The sequence below is a fragment of the Centruroides sculpturatus genome, unplaced genomic scaffold, assembly GCF_000671375.1.
Source record: "Centruroides sculpturatus isolate CEXI.00-Female unplaced genomic scaffold, Cexi_2.0 scaffold73, whole genome shotgun sequence".
NCBI lineage: Eukaryota > Metazoa > Arthropoda > Arachnida > Scorpiones > Buthidae > Centruroides > Centruroides sculpturatus.
The window spans coordinates 1169759-1193159 of NW_019384330.1; the positions used below are offsets into that span (position 1 = coordinate 1169759).

Consider the following 23401-nt stretch of genomic DNA (forward strand, 5'->3'; position numbering starts at 1 on the left):
TAGTCCAAATTCAATAAGAACGTTCGTTTCTTGAAAAATTGACCACGATTTAAATACAGTATTTACTTTTAATATTACCGATATGTCATCGAAAATAAAACGTGTTGTATTATCATTAAAAGACAAATTGAAGTATTTGTTTCGATTATCCGGATTTTTCTTTATCCGGACTACCTTCATCCCCAATTAGTCCGGATAATCGAGGTTCTACTGTACTTCATGAAAAACAGTGCTCATCTGACGATCGATCTGGCCACTGCAAATTTTTACATCCATGAATCAAAAAAATGTCAGATGAACATAAAAATGCACAAATGTTATTAGTCTTACTGTATTTGTTTATAATTATGTGGTGTTCTGCCTGACCTTTTTTGACTTACTTGTGTTGCCTATAGCTTGAGTGATGGCTGGACAGCATCTCTTGTTTTGTGAAAGGGTTACCATCGTGTGGGTTCTGAAGGAGAGTTACTTGCTTGAAAACAACTAATTAACAAAACAACAAAGATTTAATTAACTGTTTAGGGAAGGACTCATATTCTCCCACAGTTGTACATGTTACACAATATGCTTTTTATACAGTGTGACTTTTTTTGAATACTTCACAGAAAGAGAAAGTGTTGCAAATGTTTATTACCAGTTTTTTCAGTCATTTTGGGTTTATAAAGTGCCATTAGTTTGTTGGCATTACTGTTACTTTTCTTGTTCCCAGAAGTTAGTGTTTCAGTGTTTTTTTTATTGGTCTTTCTTCTGTTCTTCCTTCTCAGGGTTTTTTGGATGGCTCCAATAAAGAAGAATACTGCATTATTATGTAAGTGCCCAGTGTCTAAAAATGCTGCAATAAGTATTCCTTTTCTGTTAGAATTTGGCATTCACTCATTTCCCCGTTTTTTTGTTTTTTGTTTTTTTTTTGGAGTTCAATAAGAACTTTTATATCTCCCTTTTGGGTTCAGCACTAAGATGTTTCTCCCTTTGCTTGTGTGCTACTTTTGCCTTTTGTGGGATTGTTAATGTTATCCAATCCAGCTTTGATCTAATGAATCATCTGAGTGAAATAGGCAATTTATTTCTTTTCTTGGGAAGGTACTCTGTTTGTTTGAATTATAAAAATGTTTATTTTTTGATGTGCACTTTTACTGTGGGGTTATAACTGTCTCATTGTAGGTGTTTAAATCATGATTCACATTTATTAATATTGAGTAATTTTGACCAGTTAATATTGTATTCTTAGATTACAGAAAGTTTTTTTTGTTTTATGTATGCATAGTAGTGTGAACCGCTGGGTAGGTTAAAGGTCTCCCTTTCCGGCGACAGGTTGTTAAACCTGCTCACTGTCAAGATGGCTTAAATGTTTCTTCTTCCCTATCCCATGGTAATGGGATTTAATTGTTTGGATCGAATGGAGGAGGGAGGAGTGCCATCGGTAAGGTGACAGGCGATATATGAGCAAAAGACGACACCAATTTAACAAAGAAACAACAATTTATTGGCTATCTACATAGACGGTACAATAACTATTAACGAGGGGAAATTCTGAGTCCCTAAACCGCGAAGGGCTGAGAGAGAGTTCACAAAAATTTGTTACATATTTCTTTATGTTGATACTTTTCTTGAGGAAATTAATAGTATACGTAGGACACAATATTTGTAGGATACAAGATTCATAGGGCACAATATTCGTAGGACACAATATATAAAAATAGGACACAGTATTTAATTAATTAAGTGATGGTGGATGAACGACTCCCCCGAGAGAGGGAAGCAAGTGGCTTTTATCGTTTTGTCGTGGGAGAATGGTCATGTGACCAATCGTTGTGAGGTAAAAGGTACGCGGATGGGTCAAAGTTGTCCCCGGGACCATGCTAACTATCAACTTTGGAGTTGGAATGTGGGATTATTTTCGAAGTGGATGGATGTTTACTTTGAACGAAAGGGGAGATTAGAATTTTTCCATTTTTCACGTTAGATTTTAGTTTAGAATTTAAAGAAAAATTTAATTTGGGGTTTAGGAAAATACAGAATATTAATTGGGAAATTCAGTAAAAATTTCAGATTTCACAGTAGTTTCATCCATGATGTGGGGAATACAAACTTACACAAATTACAGAAAACAATACACAAAAGTAAAACACACAGTAATACTATAATTAATGAATTATTACAGAATATATATGTACATAAGTAATACAAATTTTACAAGACTGACAATAAATAATAAATTAAACAAAATGTCAACATAATCAAAAAAATCAAAATTATGGGGAGAACTATCTGAAGAAAAATAATAATAAAATAATTACACCCACCTAAAAGAAGAAAAATTAATTATCATGTCAAGACAACGGATAGTCTTCCAAATTCCTTAGGCTCAAACATACATTTAAAGGAAAAAATAATGCCACCTTTGTGCAGAACCAAATAATTCCAAACAGGTTGATATAGGTTTTTCATGGTCTAGGGTTTATTGAAGTCCAATGGGGCCCCATTTTTACTTAACCAAACCTAATCTATTGTAATCCTATTAACTATTTTTTACTATATGATAAGTGCTCATTGTTAATGAAAAAGTATTAAAAATTTATGATGATTCAATTTTTGTGGACCCTTGACACTTGGGGGCCCAGGGCTTAAGCCCTATTAGTTCCTATGTAGATTCACCTCAGATTCCAAATGCAAAGTAGAACAAAATTAAGTGCCAGTCTATCCAAATGACAACAATAAGGTCCAAAAATCTTTCAAAAGAAATACTAGAAACATCAAAAATACTTTCACATAATTCTGAAAAATTAATATGCTTAGCTATCATATGTTATGCATCTAAAGACTGATCATCGTCACAATATATGCAAATATCTCTGCAATCATTGTAAAAAACAGAAGAAAAATTAATTTAACATATATGTCTTCAAAATAAAGCTGACTACTAATGTACTTCATGAAAAACAGTGCTCATCTGACCATCGATCTGGCCACTGCAAATTTTTACATCCATGAATCAAAAAAATGTCAGATGAACATAAAAATGCACAAATGTTATTAGTCTTACTGTATTTGTTTATAATTATGTGGTGTTCTGCCTGACCTTTTTTGACTTACTTGTGTTGCCTATAGCTTGAGTNTGACGGAAACCCAGGGTTACCAGCATGCCAGTTAAACTGCAATTAAAGTATAAAATTAATTAGATTTAATAAAACTAGTTGTTAATTAAACATTAATAAACATTTTTCCCAGTACAATAAAATAACAACATTGTAATTTGACCAACTTAAAATCAGGAGGAGAGTTTTTGTTTACTAGACGATAAAATAATTAACGACTTATTGACAGTAGTAGTAGTAGTATTTAAGTGTAAGCTGAGATAATTTACAGTGAGTTTCTTAAATTTAACATATTTATTTTTGTGTTCTTGAATCAAACAATAAAATACACACCAAAAAAAAAAAAACATTTTTGGATTTCCTCGAGTATTTTACATTGTTAGAAAGAAGACAAAATGACAAAATTAAACGTATATAGTAGTTTATGATGTAATGCTGACAGTTTCACAGTTTAAAAACTTGTCTGTTTTTTTAATGTGCCCTCTAAAGAGGGATGATGATCTCACTTAAACTGACATTCCCCTGGGATAAACTGGCTTGTCTGTTTTTATCATACAGAGATATCTAATGATATTCGGTCTCCCCAAATAGACCAGCACGCTGGTCATTCTGTAAAAATACGGTATATATTATATATAATAGGCATAAATAAATTTTATATCTCTCTGTATCATATTAGTAATGCTCTCCATGCTCCCAATATTGCATTGCAGTTTCTGTAAATTGATTTCTTGCCCCCCTTTGAATTGCTTTATAGATTTACCAAGCTTTGGAATTTTTATCTGCCTCTTGTTAATTTTCTATATTATTTTAGCTTGATTTCATGCCACCAAGACAAAGGTAGGATCAGCAAGTACATATGTTGAGTCTTTGTTAGGGTTAGCTTTATTGATGATGTCTCTATACTCATTTAATTCTTGCTGCTAGTGATCTAATGATAGCTGTGATATAATGTAATTCTTGCTTAACTCTGCTATCTTTTAGGGGTATTTTGTAAATCTCCAGTTCATGTTTTGGGTCATTGGACTGTTTGTCATTCCAGAGTAGTTCGTAAACTGTTGGATGTTTTTTGCAGATTATTCTTTCTTTTCTTGCTTGACCTATTTCCTTGTACATTTTAGGCAGCAGAGCTCCATACTCTATCACTGTATATTCTGCTCATGCATCTTGTGTTTGCTTTTCTTTCTTTTTTATCATACATTTGTTGATCAGTCTTTTGATATTTACCACATTCAAAAAACCTTTGTAACTCCAGTGATGTGTGTTTACACACCAGTGAACGTTTTCGACCCCATCTGGGTCTTCATTGGGCTACGGTTATATGGAATTCGAACGTATGCAGAATGGAACAACAAAACTAAACAAATGCGATTCAAACTTTAGAAAAAACCAAATTTAAGAGTAAAATGGAACGTTACCCATGTGCTGAAACGACGGTTAAGCACGCACCACTTCATGTTTGCAAAACGTTGAAAACATATAAAATATACGTACTCCAAACTCATTTACTGGGGTGGGGTTCCCTCATAACAAAACTTCCACGCGCTAGATATCCCCACTGCATCCCTGGAGTTGATGCACATGCTACGTAATCCTGCTTTATATATTTCGAGAGTCTCCATGGCTGTCAGTTGATCAATACGATGCGAGAGCCTGTTTTGATATTTTTTTGTTTAAGTCAAAATTGGTGCCCTAAAGAACTGATATAATCCAGCTCTTGTTTTTATCTTCTATATTTACACAGTTTTNTGTACTTCATGAAAAACAGTGCTCATCTGACGATCGATCTGGCCACTGCAAATTTTTACATCCATGAATCAAAAAAATGTCAGATGAACATAAAAATGCACAAATGTTATTAGTCTTACTGTATTTGTTTATAATTATGTGGTGTTCTGCCTGACCTTTTTTGACTTACTTGTGTTGCCTATAGCTTGAGTGATGGCTGGACAGCATCTCTTGTTTTGTGAAAGGGTTACCATCGTGTGGGTTCTGAAGGAGAGTTACTTGCTTGAAAACAACTAATTAACAAAACAACAAAGATTTAATTAACTGTTTAGGGAAGGACTCATATTCTCCCACAGTTGTACATGTTACACAATATGCTTTTTATACAGTGTGACTTTTTTTGAATACTTCACAGAAAGAGAAAGTGTTGCAAATGTTTATTACCAGTTTTTTCAGTCATTTTGGGTTTATAAAGTGCCATTAGTTTGTTGGCATTACTGTTACTTTTCTTGTTCCCAGAAGTTAGTGTTTCAGTGTTTTTTTTATTGGTCTTTCTTCTGTTCTTCCTTCTCAGGGTTTTTTGGATGGCTCCAATAAAGAAGAATACTGCATTATTATGTAAGTGCCCAGTGTCTAAAAATGCTGCAATAAGTATTCCTTTTCTGTTAGAATTTGGCATTCACTCATTTCCCCGTTTTTTTGTTTTTTGTTTTTTTTTTGGAGTTCAATAAGAACTTTTATATCTCCCTTTTGGGTTCAGCACTAAGATGTTTCTCCCTTTGCTTGTGTGCTACTTTTGCCTTTTGTGGGATTGTTAATGTTATCCAATCCAGCTTTGATCTAATGAATCATCTGAGTGAAATAGGCAATTTATTTCTTTTCTTGGGAAGGTACTCTGTTTGTTTGAATTATAAAAATGTTTATTTTTTGATGTGCACTTTTACTGTGGGGTTATAACTGTCTCATTGTAGGTGTTTAAATCATGATTCACATTTATTAATATTGAGTAATTTTGACCAGTTAATATTGTATTCTTAGATTACAGAAAGTTTTTTTTGTTTTATGTATGCATAGTAGTGTGAACCGCTGGGTAGGTTAAAGGTCTCCCTTTCCGGCGACAGGTTGTTAAACCTGCTCACTGTCAAGATGGCTTAAATGTTTCTTCTTCCCTATCCCATGGTAATGGGATTTAATTGTTTGGATCGAATGGAGGAGGGAGGAGTGCCATCGGTAAGGTGACAGGCGATATATGAGCAAAAGACGACACCAATTTAACAAAGAAACAACAATTTATTGGCTATCTACATAGACGGTACAATAACTATTAACGAGGGGAAATTCTGAGTCCCTAAACCGCGAAGGGCTGAGAGAGAGTTCACAAAAATTTGTTACATATTTCTTTATGTTGATACTTTTCTTGAGGAAATTAATAGTATACGTAGGACACAATATTTGTAGGATACAAGATTCATAGGGCACAATATTCGTAGGACACAATATATAAAAATAGGACACAGTATTTAATTAATTAAGTGATGGTGGATGAACGACTCCCCCGAGAGAGGGAAGCAAGTGGCTTTTATCGTTTTGTCGTGGGAGAATGGTCATGTGACCAATTGTTGTGAGGTAAAAGGTACGCGGATGGGTCAAATATGNATGCAGTTAGAGATAGAATGAATAGAATTAAGTCAAAATTGGTGCCCTAAAGAACTGATATAATCCAGCTCTTGTTTTTATCTTCTATATTTACACAGTTTTTGTTTCTTTTATCACCCCCTGTATAAAAACACTTGTATTACAGTTTGAACAGAATTGTCACTTCAAATTTTGAAATAACAGTATTTCAAACTAACTGAATTCCTTAACACGTATCTCTTAACATGTAAATCTCTGTATCCCTCCCTGCCTGGGGCAAATAGTACAGTTATGAACTAATGGATTTTGAACTATCCAAGTTCAAACTAATAAGGATGTCTTGTATCAATAATGCATAATTTTATTTTGTTATATAATGTACTGTGACCCTAGTTTATCATGTTTTTTAAAAATTTTACATTATAGATATTTGGGTTATGGAACCATTAAGAACAAATATATTGAATCACACGAGAAAAAAGTTTGAGAAATGCTGCTCTATACATTGTATACTATCTGTAGCTCATACTAAAAGAAATATTTTTTGATATCCCCACTAGATGGCACTTTTCACTAGCTCTAATTAGGGGGGAATTTCCCACAATTTATTTCAACAAAAAAATTTTCTGGAACTTTCTGGAATATCTTGCTAGCAGTTTGTGGTAGTGGCATTGTTCTGGAACCTTCTGGAACTGGAGCACAAGATTGAACCTGTTCAGGATTGTCGAAGATTGAAGGAGACACAGTTCCCTCAGTCGAGACTAGACAAAATCTCAAACGCGGCTGGTTTTAACGAATGACTCCAATTAATCGAAGACTTTTCCCGCTTAAATGCGAAATAATTATTATTCTTTTTATCTTTTTATTTTATTAACAATAAATCACTTATAATCTTTTATTTGAGACATGTTACTGCTTACACTGCTTGCTCAGGCTAACTACATCGAAAAACATTATTTCCAGTTTCTCGATGTAGCTTACTTTACTAGTGTAACAGTTTTTAAGTATTTAGTTATTGCTATTAAGGAGTAAAGTAAGCATAAAAATGCTCATGAATTATTTTTACTTCAAATTATGTTTTTGGTTTAAATCAGCATAAATTTCTATATTCACACTTAAAAAATCGAATCAATTATTTTTCAGTTTCAGGTTTTTATTTTAGTTATCAGTTCATCATTTTATGTTAACATTGTTATTTTATATAGAAATGTTAATGTATTTTTTAATTATATATTTAATTTTAGTTCAAAAATTAATATTTAACTTATATTAAAATAAACTTTAAGCTCTTGATTGTTTGTTGTTGTTTTATTAAAACTATTTTTCAATACAGGTTTTACTAAGAAGAGGATCTGGAAAAGAAGGATCGTTTATACATACTCCAGATGGAGTTTTTGATCATGATTTATTTTCTCTTATTTGGGGTCCCACAGTTGCAGCATTATCGTATGTTTTTGACAAAAGTACCGAAGCTACTATAATACAAAAGTCAATCTCGGGTTTTCGAAAATGTGCNTTGTTACGAGCTATGGGGCTCGGGATATAAATTCAGAACACAGTTTACCGAAACTGACACTTTTACTTAGATACACTAAAAAACAAAAACGTTATGTAACTCGTTAAAAGAAAAACACAAATCTTTTCGAACATCCTAATTTTTCGAACTGTTCTTTTTTTTTTCCTTCTCTTTTTCAAAAACATTTTTTTTTTTTGTTTTTGCCACTCTCCGCATCATGGTGCTAGTCTTTTTCTAGAGCCGGCGCGACAATATCAACTTCTGGTATAGACTGGAAGTCACATTATGGTTAATTGGGATCTCCTGCCCCTAAGCTTTGCATATCTGGTCTCAATTTTCATCTAAGTCCATTCACAAGATATTTTTTCTAAATGATAATTACAGATAATAAAATATTTACCTTGATTTTTGACCTCCTTAAATTCTTGATTGTAATCTTTTAATGTTTCTCGCAGTTGTCGGTTCTCTATCTCTAAGTCTTGAGTTCGCATAGCTCGCTGCTGGATGGAAAGACAGTGCTCCAAACTGGGCACGGGGTCTGTAAGATAAAAAAGAATAAAACTTTTTTAACATTCCGATCATTAAATACATTATACCGATTTGAGAGTGAATCGAAAATAAAGGAAGATGATTCGAGAAGCGATTTCTGTTTTTTCAATAAGAGACAGCGATTAAGTAAATCAAAATTAGTGAAATATCACTTATCACATCTGTATTATATCGCACGTGACAAGCAGAAACAATTACGAATAGAAGCAGTCATTTGCGGGTTGACTTTGTAGATTTTTTTCCTTTTAATTATTGAGAATGATGATCTAGAATATATTTTTTCGAAAAATTGAAAAATGTGAGAGAAGAGGAGAGAAACAAAAAGAAATCGTCAAAAATTGTTTTATTTAGCTAACATCCAAGCTTATTTTCGGAAGAAAATCTCGAGTTCACCTATCAAATTGCGAATGCCAATAAAAACTAAAAAAAAAGACATACTTACAAGCATCAGATGCTTGTCATTTTAGAGAGAAAGCCGGGCAAAATCCATAGTTATTGTGTAGTATGTACATCACCCCCAGCAACACGGTGATGAATCCCAGCGCACGGTCGGTCTCCGGTGGTGATGGCATGGCGCACTCACCCGCCCGAGGCTCGCCTCGCACTGCACACCACCGACGCCACTTTCAATTACCCAGCCACCGACGGCAAATCCCACAAGATGGCGCTCGCACATGTGACAAATGATGGTGCTTCAATCTGCAGTGCCCCCACTCCCCCGTTCGTGTCGCCGTCCGCCGGAGATGAAAAGATGGGGCAGGGCCATCCACTAGGAGGCCATTGTTTTGTTATGTGCCTCCCGCACCGCGTTTAAACAGCGACTCGATTCCTCCGCTCCTTTCGCCCCCCTGGAATCGACCGAGGGAAGGGGTCGGACATCGCCACTTCCCCGGTTAAAAAACCCCCGTTATTAGTTCCCACAAGATCCACTAGACGGAGCAACCGGGTTTCCGATTCAAAGTGGAGTAATTTGTCTGTGCGGCAGATAACCGCTCGCTACTGGGAATTGCTAGAGTGGTTAGTTGGAGAATTAACGCCGATAAGCTGTAGATACCTAACCTTTTAGCGGTGCAACATCGCAGAAGCAAATTGGGTACACGCGCCTCCACTCTGTCCCAACGGGAAGTTTTACATTTTTTTACTTTCCAACAACGGATCCTACGAACTTCCCACTAGAGGACGGTTATTTTCAATTACAATAAAACTAATTAAATGGCAATTTATAACAACCTCCGCTTACTAAATCATAGAAAATTTAAGATATCAATACATTACTAACTATTTAAATTACCGACATTAAACTTATACAGTAAATGCTTGTGGATTGTCGGAACAGTAAAAGGAATTCAGAGACGACGACGAAGAAAAGTTAATGTATGATAAACCACTGCATTGTTCAACAGTTTAAAATGCTTTTTAAACAAAAGCGAGAGGAGAGGGGAACTTCCGCTATGAAACAAGATAAAAAAAACCATCACCGTTACCTGTACAAGTTAAGCATCCAGCCCGAGGCAAATTGCAAATACCCGCAGCAATGATGAGACTTAGGAATGAGCAGAGCGGATTTAAACGTCATGTGCGGTTTATAGTTAGTTAGATGCAGAGAATTATCTACGATGATTTCACTGCTTACTAGACTACGAAAAAAAGCACAGATTTGCTCAACCGAATGACCCTGTTAGTCCATCCGTACACAGGTGCACAATGGGTGAATTTTAACATCCACACCCTTTCTCTTTCTGTGAGCTTTACTATCTCATCCGTCGGACCCATTTTCCAACGGAGAGTAAAAGTTCCACGTTGTGTCAGTCACGTGATCCAATTTGTTTTACTCCGTAAATAGGAAGGTTCAATTTATTGCTTGGCCATATTTTTTATTATTGTTCCTTTTATTATTGTTATTATTATTTACGTTTTACTAATGGGGTTTAGCTCGTTCTGTTCTCCCCTCCCTCGGTCCCAGTAAGAAAACGCGATAATCCGGCCACCGAATCAAAATGCATTGTAACTTTACTAATGGAGGTGAATAACCCATCCGTTAATGGCGATTTATCCGTCCCATAACATGTCGCAGCAGGTGTTGGACACGAACTCGTCCACCACCAACTAACCATTTGTCATCAAGACGATAGCTGCAGGTGTCAAGACCTGGGAAATCTCCTGTTATTTCCTTATACGAGTAGAAATAAATTATCAGTGAGCTAATTGAAACATGCAACTTCCTTCAACTTCTACGTTCCCTGAAGGCAAATCGTAGAAAAAAGAGATAGAAAAACTCGATTCGACCAAGTCGAGCAAAAGGAGAAAAAAAGGGAGGTGTTAATCTAGTATCTTTCTAATTACCAATTATAGAGTCCAATTTTAGCAACGTGCGCAGCAATTTCACTGAATAATTGATGGAAAGTTCCATTATAGAAGGGTTAGTGAAATTAGTCTATCACCAATAGCGGACAGAAAGGTCTGAAAGATAGAATGAAGTAAAACTGACAAGGCTAGTGCGAAAAGAAGAGTTTGGAATTCCACTAAGCAACAGGCGCCTAAATGCTACAAGGGAACTTCGAATGAAAATGAGGCAGCGGCAGAGAACAGGAAAGGGGGCTGACAGTCCCATATTTCATCCACACTCCACTAGTATCAGCTGTAGTAGAGAGTTGCAGTATTCTCTCGCTGCCAAATGATTGAGCATAGCCAAATTGGAGAGCTGCTGGCACAAAGCTGAGAACGGGAGAAAAGAAGGAGGGTTCCAGTGAATCACTAATGACAATTTTAGTTCTGTCTAAGTCAGGTTGGCATGGCAGCAGGTAAAACAAATGTACTGCTTCAGACTCGTTTTATAGCAGGCTACTACTACTAGAGCCAAAATACTTCTCATTCGCAAGTAGACATTTTCCTCGGTTTAATGCTACGGAAGTAGAATCTGGCACGTGATTATTCAGAAGAGAATAATGAAAAACTTTTATAAAGAGATTTATTATTTATCTTTTATCTACAAATGACGGATGTTGACGAATTCCCCCTCTTTTCCGCCGTCGATTGATAGTGGGTTTGTAGGTATAACGTCACACATCGCGAAGAATGGGAAAAGTAGGTCTTCCCTTCTGGTTCGCTTGAAACGAAATCGGTTGACCTCGTGCGTTGAAAAGGAATTTCTAGTGAAAGCGAAAGGAACGACGATGATTGACAGATAGTGCGTTGCAAAGCCAGTTAAAGGCAGCCAAGGCAGATAAGAACGCATTTATTAAAACGAAGGACTAAGAGGTGGCTAGCGCTGGGCAGAAGTGTTTGGTTAAACCTGTTTAAATTGTTTTAGGCTATATACCCGGCCGCACTCCATCTCCCCCGCTTTAGATGTCAGAATGATTTGCAATGAGGCCGCACACAAAACGGGAGAGAGTATTTTTTTTCGTGGTGGCGGAGGGGAAAGGAAGACTTGCCGACTCCCAATCATTGTAGACGGCCATCGGTAGTTCGATCAATAAAAGCGACCACCTCGAGGGAAATATCTCTGACACACTGCCCGATACTAGAGCTAATGTTCTCTAATTCTGCCCTGGGGATTGGGTCTGTTTGGCCCGTTGTGTTCTAATTACCAGAACGCCGCAGTTTTTTTATTCTTTCTTCTTCTAACCGTCCCCGACGTCGGAGCGAGAGGAGCAAGTATGATTAAAACAAGCCGTCTCCACGTTTACCCAATACATCAGGTTTTCATAACGACTTGGCCCCAGGTAAAAGTCGGTAGTGAGCAGCCTATTGTTACTATCAGCCCGGGGCAACACCTGACATGTTCCACCTACAATACGCTACACACAGGACAATAAAGGGTGGGGGGAACGAATCACGAAATTGCACTAAACCTCGCGGACACTCTTCTTTGATGTGGTCGCGTTGCACCACATTAGTGTGTAGATGGTTGATTAGTAAGCAAACGTTATACTACGGCACAGAAGGAATTCTCTCGCCTAACCTTCACCTAAATGTCCACATTGTCGGCCGATTTACATTAGAAAAAAAAAACATCTGGAAGACGAGAGCTGGTTTAAGAACGGATGTTTTTTAAGTCTGTCTTATTAAGAAGTATGCATGGAAACACCGAGCATCTATATCTTTCACAATACGGTTGTCCCGACTACTTTTTAGTAATTACGACTTCTCAGATTGTAGTCGCATGTTTAAAACGACCGAATTAGAAGCGACTATCCAATTCGCCAGGTATCGCACCTTCATTGTCTAAGTTGAGGTTGACAGACAAACACGTTTTCCAAATTTCCGTTAACTGGTAACTCGATGTTTCTGCACCGTTGCACAGTTTTTCATTCCGTTTAAAAGAGCTCAGTCGGAAAAATGAGGAATTATATTGTCATGTGCATGGCTTACAGAATTTCATTAACCATCGTCCTGGTATTGCCCCTTTTTTCCCACCCACCCCTAAGGGTCCTTTTNCTGGAACCTTCTGGAACTGGAGCATAAGATTGGACCTGTCTAGGATTATCAAAGATAGAAGGAGACAGTTCCCTCAGTCAAGACTGGACAAAATCTCAAATGCAGCTGGTTTTAAATTAATGAGTGGCTCCAATTTATAAAAGACTTTCCCCGTTTAAATGCAAAATAATTATATTTTATTAGTACTTTTTTATTTTTTAGTTTAGTTTAGTGTATTTATTTAGTTTAGTTGTGTTCAGTTTTATTTAATGTTTTTAGTATTACACTTTTATTTTTTATCTGTACTTTTCATCATATTTTTTTCTTTTATTAACAATAAATCACTTATAATCTTTTATTTGAGACATGTTACTGCTTACACTGCTTGCTCAGGCTAACTACATCGAAAAACATTATTTCCAGTTTCTCGATGTAGCTTACTTTACTAGTGTAACAGTTTTTAAGTATTTAGTTATTGCTATTAAGGAGTAAAGTAAGCATAAAAATGCTCATGAATTATTTTTACTTCAAATTATGTTTTTGGTTTAAATCAGCATAAATTTCTATATTCACACTTAAAAAATCGAATCAATTATTTTTCAGTTTCAGGTTTTTATTTTAGTTATCAGTTCATCATTTTATGTTAACATTGTTATTTTATATAGAAATGTTAATGTATTTTTTAATTATATATTTAATTTTAGTTCAAAAATTAATATTTAACTTATATTAAAATAAACTTTAAGCTCTTGATTGTTTGTTGTTGTTTTATTAAAACTATTTTTCAATACAGGTTTTACTAAGAAGAGGATCTGGAAAAGAAGGATCGTTTATACATACTCCAGATGGAGTTTTTGATCATGATTTATTTTCTCTTATTTGGGGTCCCACAGTTGCAGCATTATCGTATGTTTTTGACAAAAGTACCGAAGCTACTATAATACAAAAGTCAATCTCGGGTTTTCGAAAATGTGCTATGATTTCTGCACATTATGGAATGAGTGACGTTTTTGATAATTTGGTCATTTCTCTTTGCAAATTTACTACTTTATTATCTTCTGAGGTTAGTATTATTTTACAGAATTTGAACATTTTCAGTATTCTGATTATAGAGATAATTCTGAAAACATCAGAAGTTAAAATAGTTACTGCAATTTCATGGTTTATTGCATGTTTTTATTAAAGAATTTATTTCTTAATTAACAATGCCTTTAAAACTAACAGAAAATTTAATGATTTTATGACAAATCTAGTTAAAGTGGATTAAGTAACTCATGAAGATGTCGGTGAATTCTACTAGATATAAAGCAAACAACATAAGAAAACTTAATATTGACAAACATTTTTCATTGCAGATGTATCTGTTGTCAGGCTACATCATAATGTACTTTCTAAAAACTCCAGCAACAGTTTTGTTTAACTTTTCCGGCAACATTTAAAACTGTGTGTGGGTTACCATCTGTGACATTATTTTATTTTTAAAAATGTTTATATATTTTTAATTATTAAATGGAAAAAAAGCTTAATTTTGAGGGTAGGAATGGGTTTTATAAAAAAAAGTTGTAAATGCTGATAACAAGTAAAATCATAATTAAGTCCAACCCTATTCAAGATATGACACATGACCCCCCCCTTTATCTTCCCATCCCATTGATCTTTAACCACCAAAAATTTAACAGCATTGATACTTCTAATACACCAATCTCCCTGAAAAATTTCAGAAATTTTCAACAAAGAGGGTGAACAAAATCCTGCCCTACACACAAACACACTAACATTCATACATGCAAAAAAACCATGAAATTTTTTTGTATCTCAACATTTCAAGATCCTGTAGTTCAAAAATTAAAAATTTTGGGGATCATTTTTTTGATTGATTGCCATACTTTCCCTCTGTTATATATAACAGAGCTAGGAAAGTAAAAATGGACTGAATTTAAATTTATATTTAGCATTCTTTCAAATACAAAAGACAAAACTGTGGTTGTGTTGTTCCTAATAAGATTTTAAACTAAAAATTTTTATTTAAAGAAACATTTGATACAGATGAAAAATGGTTAAATTTTAATATTTGACATAATTCAATATTATTAACTTACACAGTTTTCAAAGATTTCCACAGAAGTTTAAAAAATGATGCAAGTTTAATGGTGTTTATATGCAATGTATTTTGAATATAAATATTAACTTCAAAGAATAATTAAAACCAGACATGCATGACAGATGGTGAAAACTAAAAATAAAAGTTCTTTTTTTTTAGTTTTTACCATCTGTCATCGTCATTTATTTAATAATTTTGGGATAACTTCACGGACCACTTCGGGTGCTTTCACGGACCACCAGTGGTCCATGGACCACAGGTTAAGAACCACAGGCTTTAGATGTTCATACAATAGGTAAAAGTTCTTTTGACTAGGACTCTTTAGGCAGATGTTTTAAATAGATAAGGGTCTCTAAATTCTGATGGAATGAATAGTGGCTTGTATTCTGGTTTTTTGTAAACTTTAATCAAAATGTGGCCATCAGTGAGTGTGAAAAGGATGTCCAGAAAGTGAACTTGATAAAGACACTGTTGCTTGACACAAATGTGATAGAGATGCCATAGAGATTAATGTTCATGGATGTTAAGAACTGGAGTAAATTCAGTTTATGTCACCAGATTATGGAAATATTGTTGACATGACAGATGTAAAGAATGATTTTATCATTAAAAGGTCAGAGAACGTCGTCTTCAAGACGATGAAGAACTAGTTTAGAAAGGCTGTCATTAGATACCTCTGCTCTGCAGGTAAGCTACCCTTTGAAGTTGGAAGAACAAAGGAATAAGAAATAATGTCCACTAGTTTCATGATGTTACAATGATGATTTTGTGATTCAAAGATATGTTTAAATATGAAGTTTTGAAGTTTACAAAAAACAGAGTTCAATCTTGATTGAAGGATGGAGTTGAAATCACTCACTAGTCAGGATTTTTTTCATTGACTAAGGAGATGTTGACTAATCACTGTATTAAGGCTTCTGAATTGGTTAGTGTGAGAGTAGTCATTAATGATAGAGGTGATGAAGAGGTTGAGTATTCTCTCTATTTTTATGGAAGGAGAAGCAGATTTGGCCATCATTGGACAAATCTGCACCACTAGACATAGTCAAGTACTGGGCTCCCAACTAAGTCCAAGTGGTGCAGATACCAGCATTATCCAGCAATGTTATTTGCTGGATATTACTGGTATCATTTTGCTATTTGTATTTTTTTATTCATTTCATTGTTTATCTTTGTAGTTTTCAAACTTTCTTATCATTTAGTTAATTATTTAATTTTGAATTATTATCTTTAGTATTTATTATGATTTACTACTAAACATTTTCTATACTTTTGTCTTCAATTTTATAACCATTAAAATACTGTTTTGGCATAGAAGTATAATAATGATTATTATTTTTAGTCTTCAGAACATTTCTCCATTGTATTTGGAAGTAATAGTAAAGCACTGCTAGCATGCCGAACCTTATTTAATTTGGCCCATCGTCATGGAGACATCTTAAGAGAAGGATGGAAAAATTTATTAGATTGTGTTCTTCAGTTATATCGCATGAAATTATTGCCTATGGAAATGATGGAAGTAAATGTCTTTTATATTATATTTATATTTTTTATTAGTGAAAACTTATTTTAGTATTATGGTTTTATGAAAAATGTATAATAAAAGTATGGATATTTAAAGTCAAATGATCTGCTATATTATTGGGCTGTAATGAAGCTAATTTAATAATTTGATGTAAAATAATTTGAATAGAAGTAGACAGTTAGGCTATCATTTCTTAATAATTTTAATAATTATAATAAATTTATTTTAATTCAGAATTTCTGGAAAAGTATCTGGAGTTGAACACAAACCTGCAACTCTTGCTTACTGTACAGATGCTTTGCCAATTGTACTAACCAGATCTCTGTCAGATCTTTACTTCTAGAGCTATTAATTTAGATATAACAATAATGGTCACTCATAGTGCCAACTGGGGATGACTTTACATCTACTGCTAGTCAAATTATTTTATATCTAATTATTAAATTAGCCTTATTATAGCCAAATAATATAACAGATCATTTGGCTTTACTTAAAAATTGGATTTATGGATTAATTATGTATATGCATATTTAATGATTACTTTAAAAAGTTGTAAATATAGTAAAAACAAGTAAAACGGCAAGGCCGATTTTTGGGACAATGTGTCAGAGACTCAGGGCTTGATGTGATTGTTCAAACTTCGCTGGGCACTGCCACGATTACGAGGTCATCCACAAGACATTTTCGGTGAAATTAACATATCCAATGTAAAAATTTCTGTCTGTTGCATGTCACCCCAGGTTAAACTTTTGTCGATGCCTAACAAACATGTCCCATTTTTGAAAAAATAATCATGGCTATTGTATTGTCCGAAATTATTTTTTATTTTGCACAAACAAATTAATATATTAATAAATGTAAAAACAAAAAAAATTATATTTCAGAAGTTACTTTTAATATAAAATTATAACAACTAGCGCTATCTAGTTTCAAAACTATTCTGATGCTGAAACAAGATATCTTAGGTCAACCGGTCAAGGTTGGCAGGTTGTAGTCAGAGAGGTAAATGGGTTTTTTCAAAGATTCATTTGTCAAAATTTAATGTCATAACTTTCTCATTTCCAATTTCCCAACAATATACCCATGTGCAAATCTCACACCCTTGCCTGTTTGTAGAAAGATGTTGCCATTTTGTATTTTATTTTGACTAGGTTCTCGGTCCCCTGAGTACCTACAAGTCTGATTTTTTTATGACTGCGTGATTTGGGCACCTAGTACTCTGTGCCAAATTGCATTTCCTGACATGTTCCCCTTACACATCTAAGGTGTGTACCCATAATAGCACTGCAATTTTATAAACAAGACATAGTCTTGTTGATTATGTAAGTATACTAAATTAAATTAAACTGAATTTTTTAAGAAACTGCAAATTTAAGTCACAACAATTATTGAATAAAATACATATTTTATAAAAACAATCCACTGAACAAGTGTTAATTATAAATACAATGCACCAACCTTATTATGCTTTGCAGTTATTTTGGAAATGTAATACAAACGTTTTTGGTCCACCCTAGGACCTTTAGGCAGAGTTCTAGAAAATATATTTCCGGTGTGATTGGTGTTTCCTTCATCTGCAATGTATTTTAATTTTGAATGTTTCTATTTTTGAATTTAATTTTTAAAATTTTTTAAGAAATGTGTGCATGCATCGGCTGTTATAGTGCTGGGTTGTACATAGCCTGCCATGTCTTTTGAGAGTTGTTTTTTGTCTTTAAAATAGATAGAAAGGCTATGTATGACCCGGTGAGAATATTGCCTATTTTCGGACTGGTTCTATCATCAAACTTCCTCAAGTGTGTCAAGAACTCGTGTTTAGAATGTATGGTGGATGCAGTGTTAAATCTTAAGATGTCTATTTCTTGAAAGTCATCTTCCGATGGAAAATTTAGTACTTACAACTCACAACCCAACCAGAAGATAATCAAGGCCATTTCCAAAAACTGCAGTACATCAGTGAGAGATTTTGCAAAAAAAAATGTGAAACTAATCAAACAATGGTTCAAAGGGTTAAGCAGCATTTGAGTATGAGATCTTATGAAAACAAAAAATGAAGTGATTAAAAAACAAAACTATAGCTCAAAAATTGTATTTTTTTAATAGTCAAGAAGAATGCTTGTTTGGTTTTGGACAATATAACGTATATGAAGGCTGACCTCTTGACACTTCCAGGCTCTTGCTATTATACAGTGTTTGAAAGAGAAATTCTTCCAGATTGGCATCAAAAAGTTTAGTTTGAAATGTCTAGTGCAGTAAGCAGTTTACCAGTGTGTATTGAAAAGTTTGTGGTTTATGACAAAAGGAAATGTTAGCACTGTAATGTATATTAATGATTGTTTTAAAAAATGTTATCATAGTTCTTTAAGAAATTATGGTGGCCATACTTTGTTTTGGTCAAATTTGGCAATAATACACTATGCAAAGTCCACAGTAAGTTGGCTGAAATGATACAGAGTCGATTTTGTACCTAGAGACATGAATTTGCTGAACTTACCACAATGTCAGCCAATAGAAAGATTTTGGTCTCTTGTAAAAAAATAAACTAAAAAAAAAAAAAGAAAAAAAACAGCAAAAGACATTAAAGATTATTTTCTGAAGTAGAAAAGAGCAGTCACTATGATTGAAGGAAATATTGTCAAAAATCTTATGAATAGCATTTGGAAAAAGCTTCAAAAGGAATGGAGCAAAACTTAATTGTTATAATTATTTAAGTCTTAAATATATTTTATAAACAAACTTTTAAATAGAAATAAAATGTATCTGATTACATTAAAAATGAAAAAGTTATTACTTTTAGAATATTAGTTTTCTATCATTACAAGTCTTTATTATTATATATTTATAGACTTACATGAAACTAAGCCTGAATGGTCTTTACTAATCAAATGATAAAAACAGGATTCACTATAAGGCTATAGTTAGGGCAATTAAATATACAGATGCTATGTAATTTGGACTGAAAGTAAGTGGTTTAGTCATTATTATGTAATTAGAATTGAATTAATTAGTTTAAAATATAAGTGCAGTTTGTGCTTACTGTGCAAATGCGTTGCCATTTATGCTACCCAGACCTCCATCTGATCTTCACTATCAGACCAATTAATTTAGAATATATAACCATACAAATCATTTGTTGTGTCAACTGGAAACAACTATTGATCCATAGTCCTCCATGGCATTCAGCTGTTCAAAAGGTTGTATATTAAAAAGTTCAATTTTGATATTAATGTATTATTGTTATCAAAGTACCAAGTTTTAGTACAGGTAGCCCTCGGTTTACGCCTGTTCAATTTATGCCAATTCACAATAACACTGCTATGCATTTGCCGTTTCGAGTTGTAATTCCCCAATTTTCCCTATGCTAGACGGATTTTCNAATTAAAATGCCTACTGATATCAGCTATACGCTCTTGATTTTTAATTCAATCCAAAATTTCTATCTTTGTTTGAAGATTTATAAATTTCCTTTTTAATGACAGTCCTTTCTTTTCATTTGGCATTGTTATGGCTAAAAATTTTTCAATCAGTTTTGTGGACAGTAAAAACTGCAAAAAATAACTTCCTTTTACTATTTTGTTAAAAATATACATTCAATAGAAATTTATATTGTATTTTGGACCATTTTGCGGTCCCCACTTATTGAAAGAGTATAAATGATTGAAAATTTAGTGATATATTTGAGTGTTTACGGTAACTGATGCACATCTGTCTAGAAACAGGTCTTCCCCTGAAACTTTCAAGGGAATAACATGCCAACATCCACAAACAGCTGTTTTCAAAGACTTTTAGCTCTGTATGCCGAACTGCGGCTCATATCATGTGATCCGTTGCAATTTTTCTGTTATGTGAAGATAATTCGTTTCTAAATACCATAAACCGTGTTGTAAAAGTACTGTGTTGTAAGAAAATTTCTGCATTTTTCCAACCGCGTTGGAGTGAAAATGCGTTGTAAAGGTACCGTGTTGTAGGAGGACTACCTGTAATAACTTATTTATTAGTTACTTGGTACTACATTGGATTATTACCATTTTTCAATGGTGAATTTTTTATAAAATGATTTAATGAAATCCTACAAAAATTTCAATAACAAGAGTTTGGAATAGAAATTTTAATCCATTAACTCTTAAAATAATTTTCAGCTTTTTTCTAGTTTAAAAGTGTATATATAAGTATATAAGTAAGGCTAGGACATCTAGGCACTAAAAATTATAGAGATTATAAATTCTCAAAGATAACTGATTAAGTGTAAATAAGAAAGAACTCAAACTATAAGTTTTCTTAAATCAACATCAACTCTAATAGTCAGAAGCAAACATCAGCTTTTTTTAAAGGCCATCAACAGGCTGTTACATAAAATTGCAACACACTTTAAAGGAAAACAAACATGGAACATCAAATATGACAACACTATATACAACTCAAAACATGTGTAACATTGCAATTGGTTGTAATTTTCATATAAGTTTAAATATTGTAATGTTACACATGTATTGAATTGAATTCATAAGTCTAGGAAACTGCTTTTTTATCTTCTGAATCATAGAAGTTTGCCACCTTTGAACCATGTTGTGAATCCTTTCACTGATTATTATTGTCAAACTGTCCTGTCCAAAAAGTATGACTTAGGGATGCAAAAGTTGCTACCCAATGTAATTTGACTGGTAATCTGACAATGGAAGTGACTGTATAGAAAAATAAAGATATATGTAAATAATCACTGGTGTGAGGTTATATAAACTTCTAAGTAATTCACAGTTAAAGATTCTAAATAAATATTAACAAAATTAAAATTTTTGCATCTTTAATTTTCACACATGCCTCATAATAAATCAAATGAACTTGAAAGTCTTGGGCATAAGCATTTTTATCATTATTGCTTGCACTTCAATTGGAAAGTTTGTTTGAAGAACACAAAATAGAATAAATATTAAAAAACAAATAAAAAATTATTTATTTTTTATTATTTAATAATAAAGAAATAAAGTATATAATTAGTTAGATAATTTAGACTAATTATAATAATCATTAAAGGTGTCATGTTTCACACATTTTACTGAAGCAGTACTGCTTCAGTAGGGTGTATGAAACAGGTTGATTGTATTGACTTTGTATTAAGTAAGAGTACTAATTTCACAATAATACCTTTAAAACTTATTAACCTGATTTGAAAATGAATGCATTAGAACATCATTTTACAAGTTCAAAAATGTGCTGAATGTCCATTATTCATATAAAAATACAATAACTATAAAATTTGCAGTAAAATAAATATATATATAATATTGTATTTTTCTTGGAATGACCGGCTTGACGGAAACCCAGGGTTACCAGCATGCCAGTTAAACTGCAATTAAAGTATAAAATTAATTAGATTTAATAAAACTAGTTGTTAATTAAACATTAATAAACATTTTTCCCAGTACAATAAAATAACAACATTGTAATTTGACCAACTTAAAATCAGGAGGAGAGTTTTTGTTTACTAGACGATAAAATAATTAACGACTTATTGACAGTAGTAGTAGTAGTATTTAAGTGTAAGCTGAGATAATTTACAGTGAGTTTCTTAAATTTAACATATTTATTTTTGTGTTCTTGAATCAAACAATAAAATACACACCAAAAAAAAAAAAACATTTTTGGATTTCCTCGAGTATTTTACATTGTTAGAAAGAAGACAAAATGACAAAATTAAACGTATATAGTAGTTTATGATGTAATGCTGACAGTTTCACAGTTTAAAAACTTGTCTGTTTTTTTAATGTTCCCTCTAAAGAGGGATGATGATCTCACTTAAACTGACATTCCCCTGGGATAAACTGGCTTGTCTGTTTTTATCATACAGAGATATCTAATGATATTCGGTCTCCCCAAATAGACCAGCACGCTGGTCATTCTGTAAAAATACAGTATATATTATATATAATAGGCATAAATAAATTTTATATCTCTCTGTATCATATTAGTAATGCTCTCCATGCTCCCAATATTGCATTGCAGTTTCTGTAAATTGATTTCTTGCCCCCCTTTGAATTGCTTTATAGATTTACCAAGCTTTGGAATTTTTATCTGCCTCTTGTTAATTTTCTATATTATTTTAGCTTGATTTCATGCCACCAAGACAAAGGTAGGATCAGCAAGTACATATGTTGAGTCTTTGTTAGGGTTAGCTTTATTGATGATGTCTCTATACTCGTTTAATTCTTGCTGCTAGTGATCTAATGGTAGCTGTGATATAATGTAATTCTTGCTTAACTCTGCTATCTTTTAGGGGTATTTTGTAAATCTCCAGTTCATGTTTTGGGTCATTGGACTGTTTGTCATTCCAGAGTAGTTCGTAAACTGTTGGATGTTTTTTGCAGATTATTCTTTCTTTTCTTGCTTGACCTATTTCCTTGTACATTTTAGGCAGCAGAGCTCCATACTCTATCACTGTATATTCTGCTCATGCATCTTGTGTTTGCTTTTCTTTCTTTTTTATCATACATTTGTTGATCAGTCTTTTGATATTTACCACATTCAAAAAACCTTTGTAACTCCAGTGATGTGTGTTTACACACCAGTGAACGTTTTCGACCCCATCTGGGTCTTCATTGGGCTACGGTTATATGGAATTCGAACGTATGCAGAATGGAACAACAAAACTAAACAAATGCGATTCAAACTTTAGAAAAAACCAAATTTAAGAGTAAAATGGAACGTTACCCATGTGCTGAAACGACGGTTAAGCACGCACCACTTCATGTTTGCAAAACGTTGAAAACATATAAAATATACGTACTCCAAACTCATTTACTGGGGTGGGGTTTCCTCATAACAAAACTTCCACGCGC

General features: G+C 33.4%; 1 protein-coding gene and 1 long non-coding RNA gene across 2 annotated transcripts in view; one reads left to right on the forward strand and one right to left on the reverse strand.

The window, feature by feature from the left end:
• Positions 1-23401, forward strand: part of LOC111629765 (Golgi-specific brefeldin A-resistance guanine nucleotide exchange factor 1-like) — a gene marked incomplete at its 3' end in the record, with an annotated part of 182789 nt that overhangs the window by 147693 nt on the left and 11695 nt on the right. Inside the window, exons 20-21 of the mRNA XM_023373680.1 lie at positions 13736-14005; positions 16386-16562. Of these exons, the coding sequence (XP_023229448.1) occupies positions 13736-14005; positions 16386-16562 (447 nt within the window). The remainder of the gene's footprint in view (positions 1-13735; positions 14006-16385; positions 16563-23401) is intronic.
• LOC111629725 lies at positions 8400-9185 on the reverse strand. Its single transcript, XR_002757397.1, has 2 exons — positions 8966-9185; positions 8400-8512 (listed from the first exon to the last, which is right to left on the reverse strand). It is a non-coding gene; the product is annotated as an uncharacterized LOC111629725 (long non-coding RNA).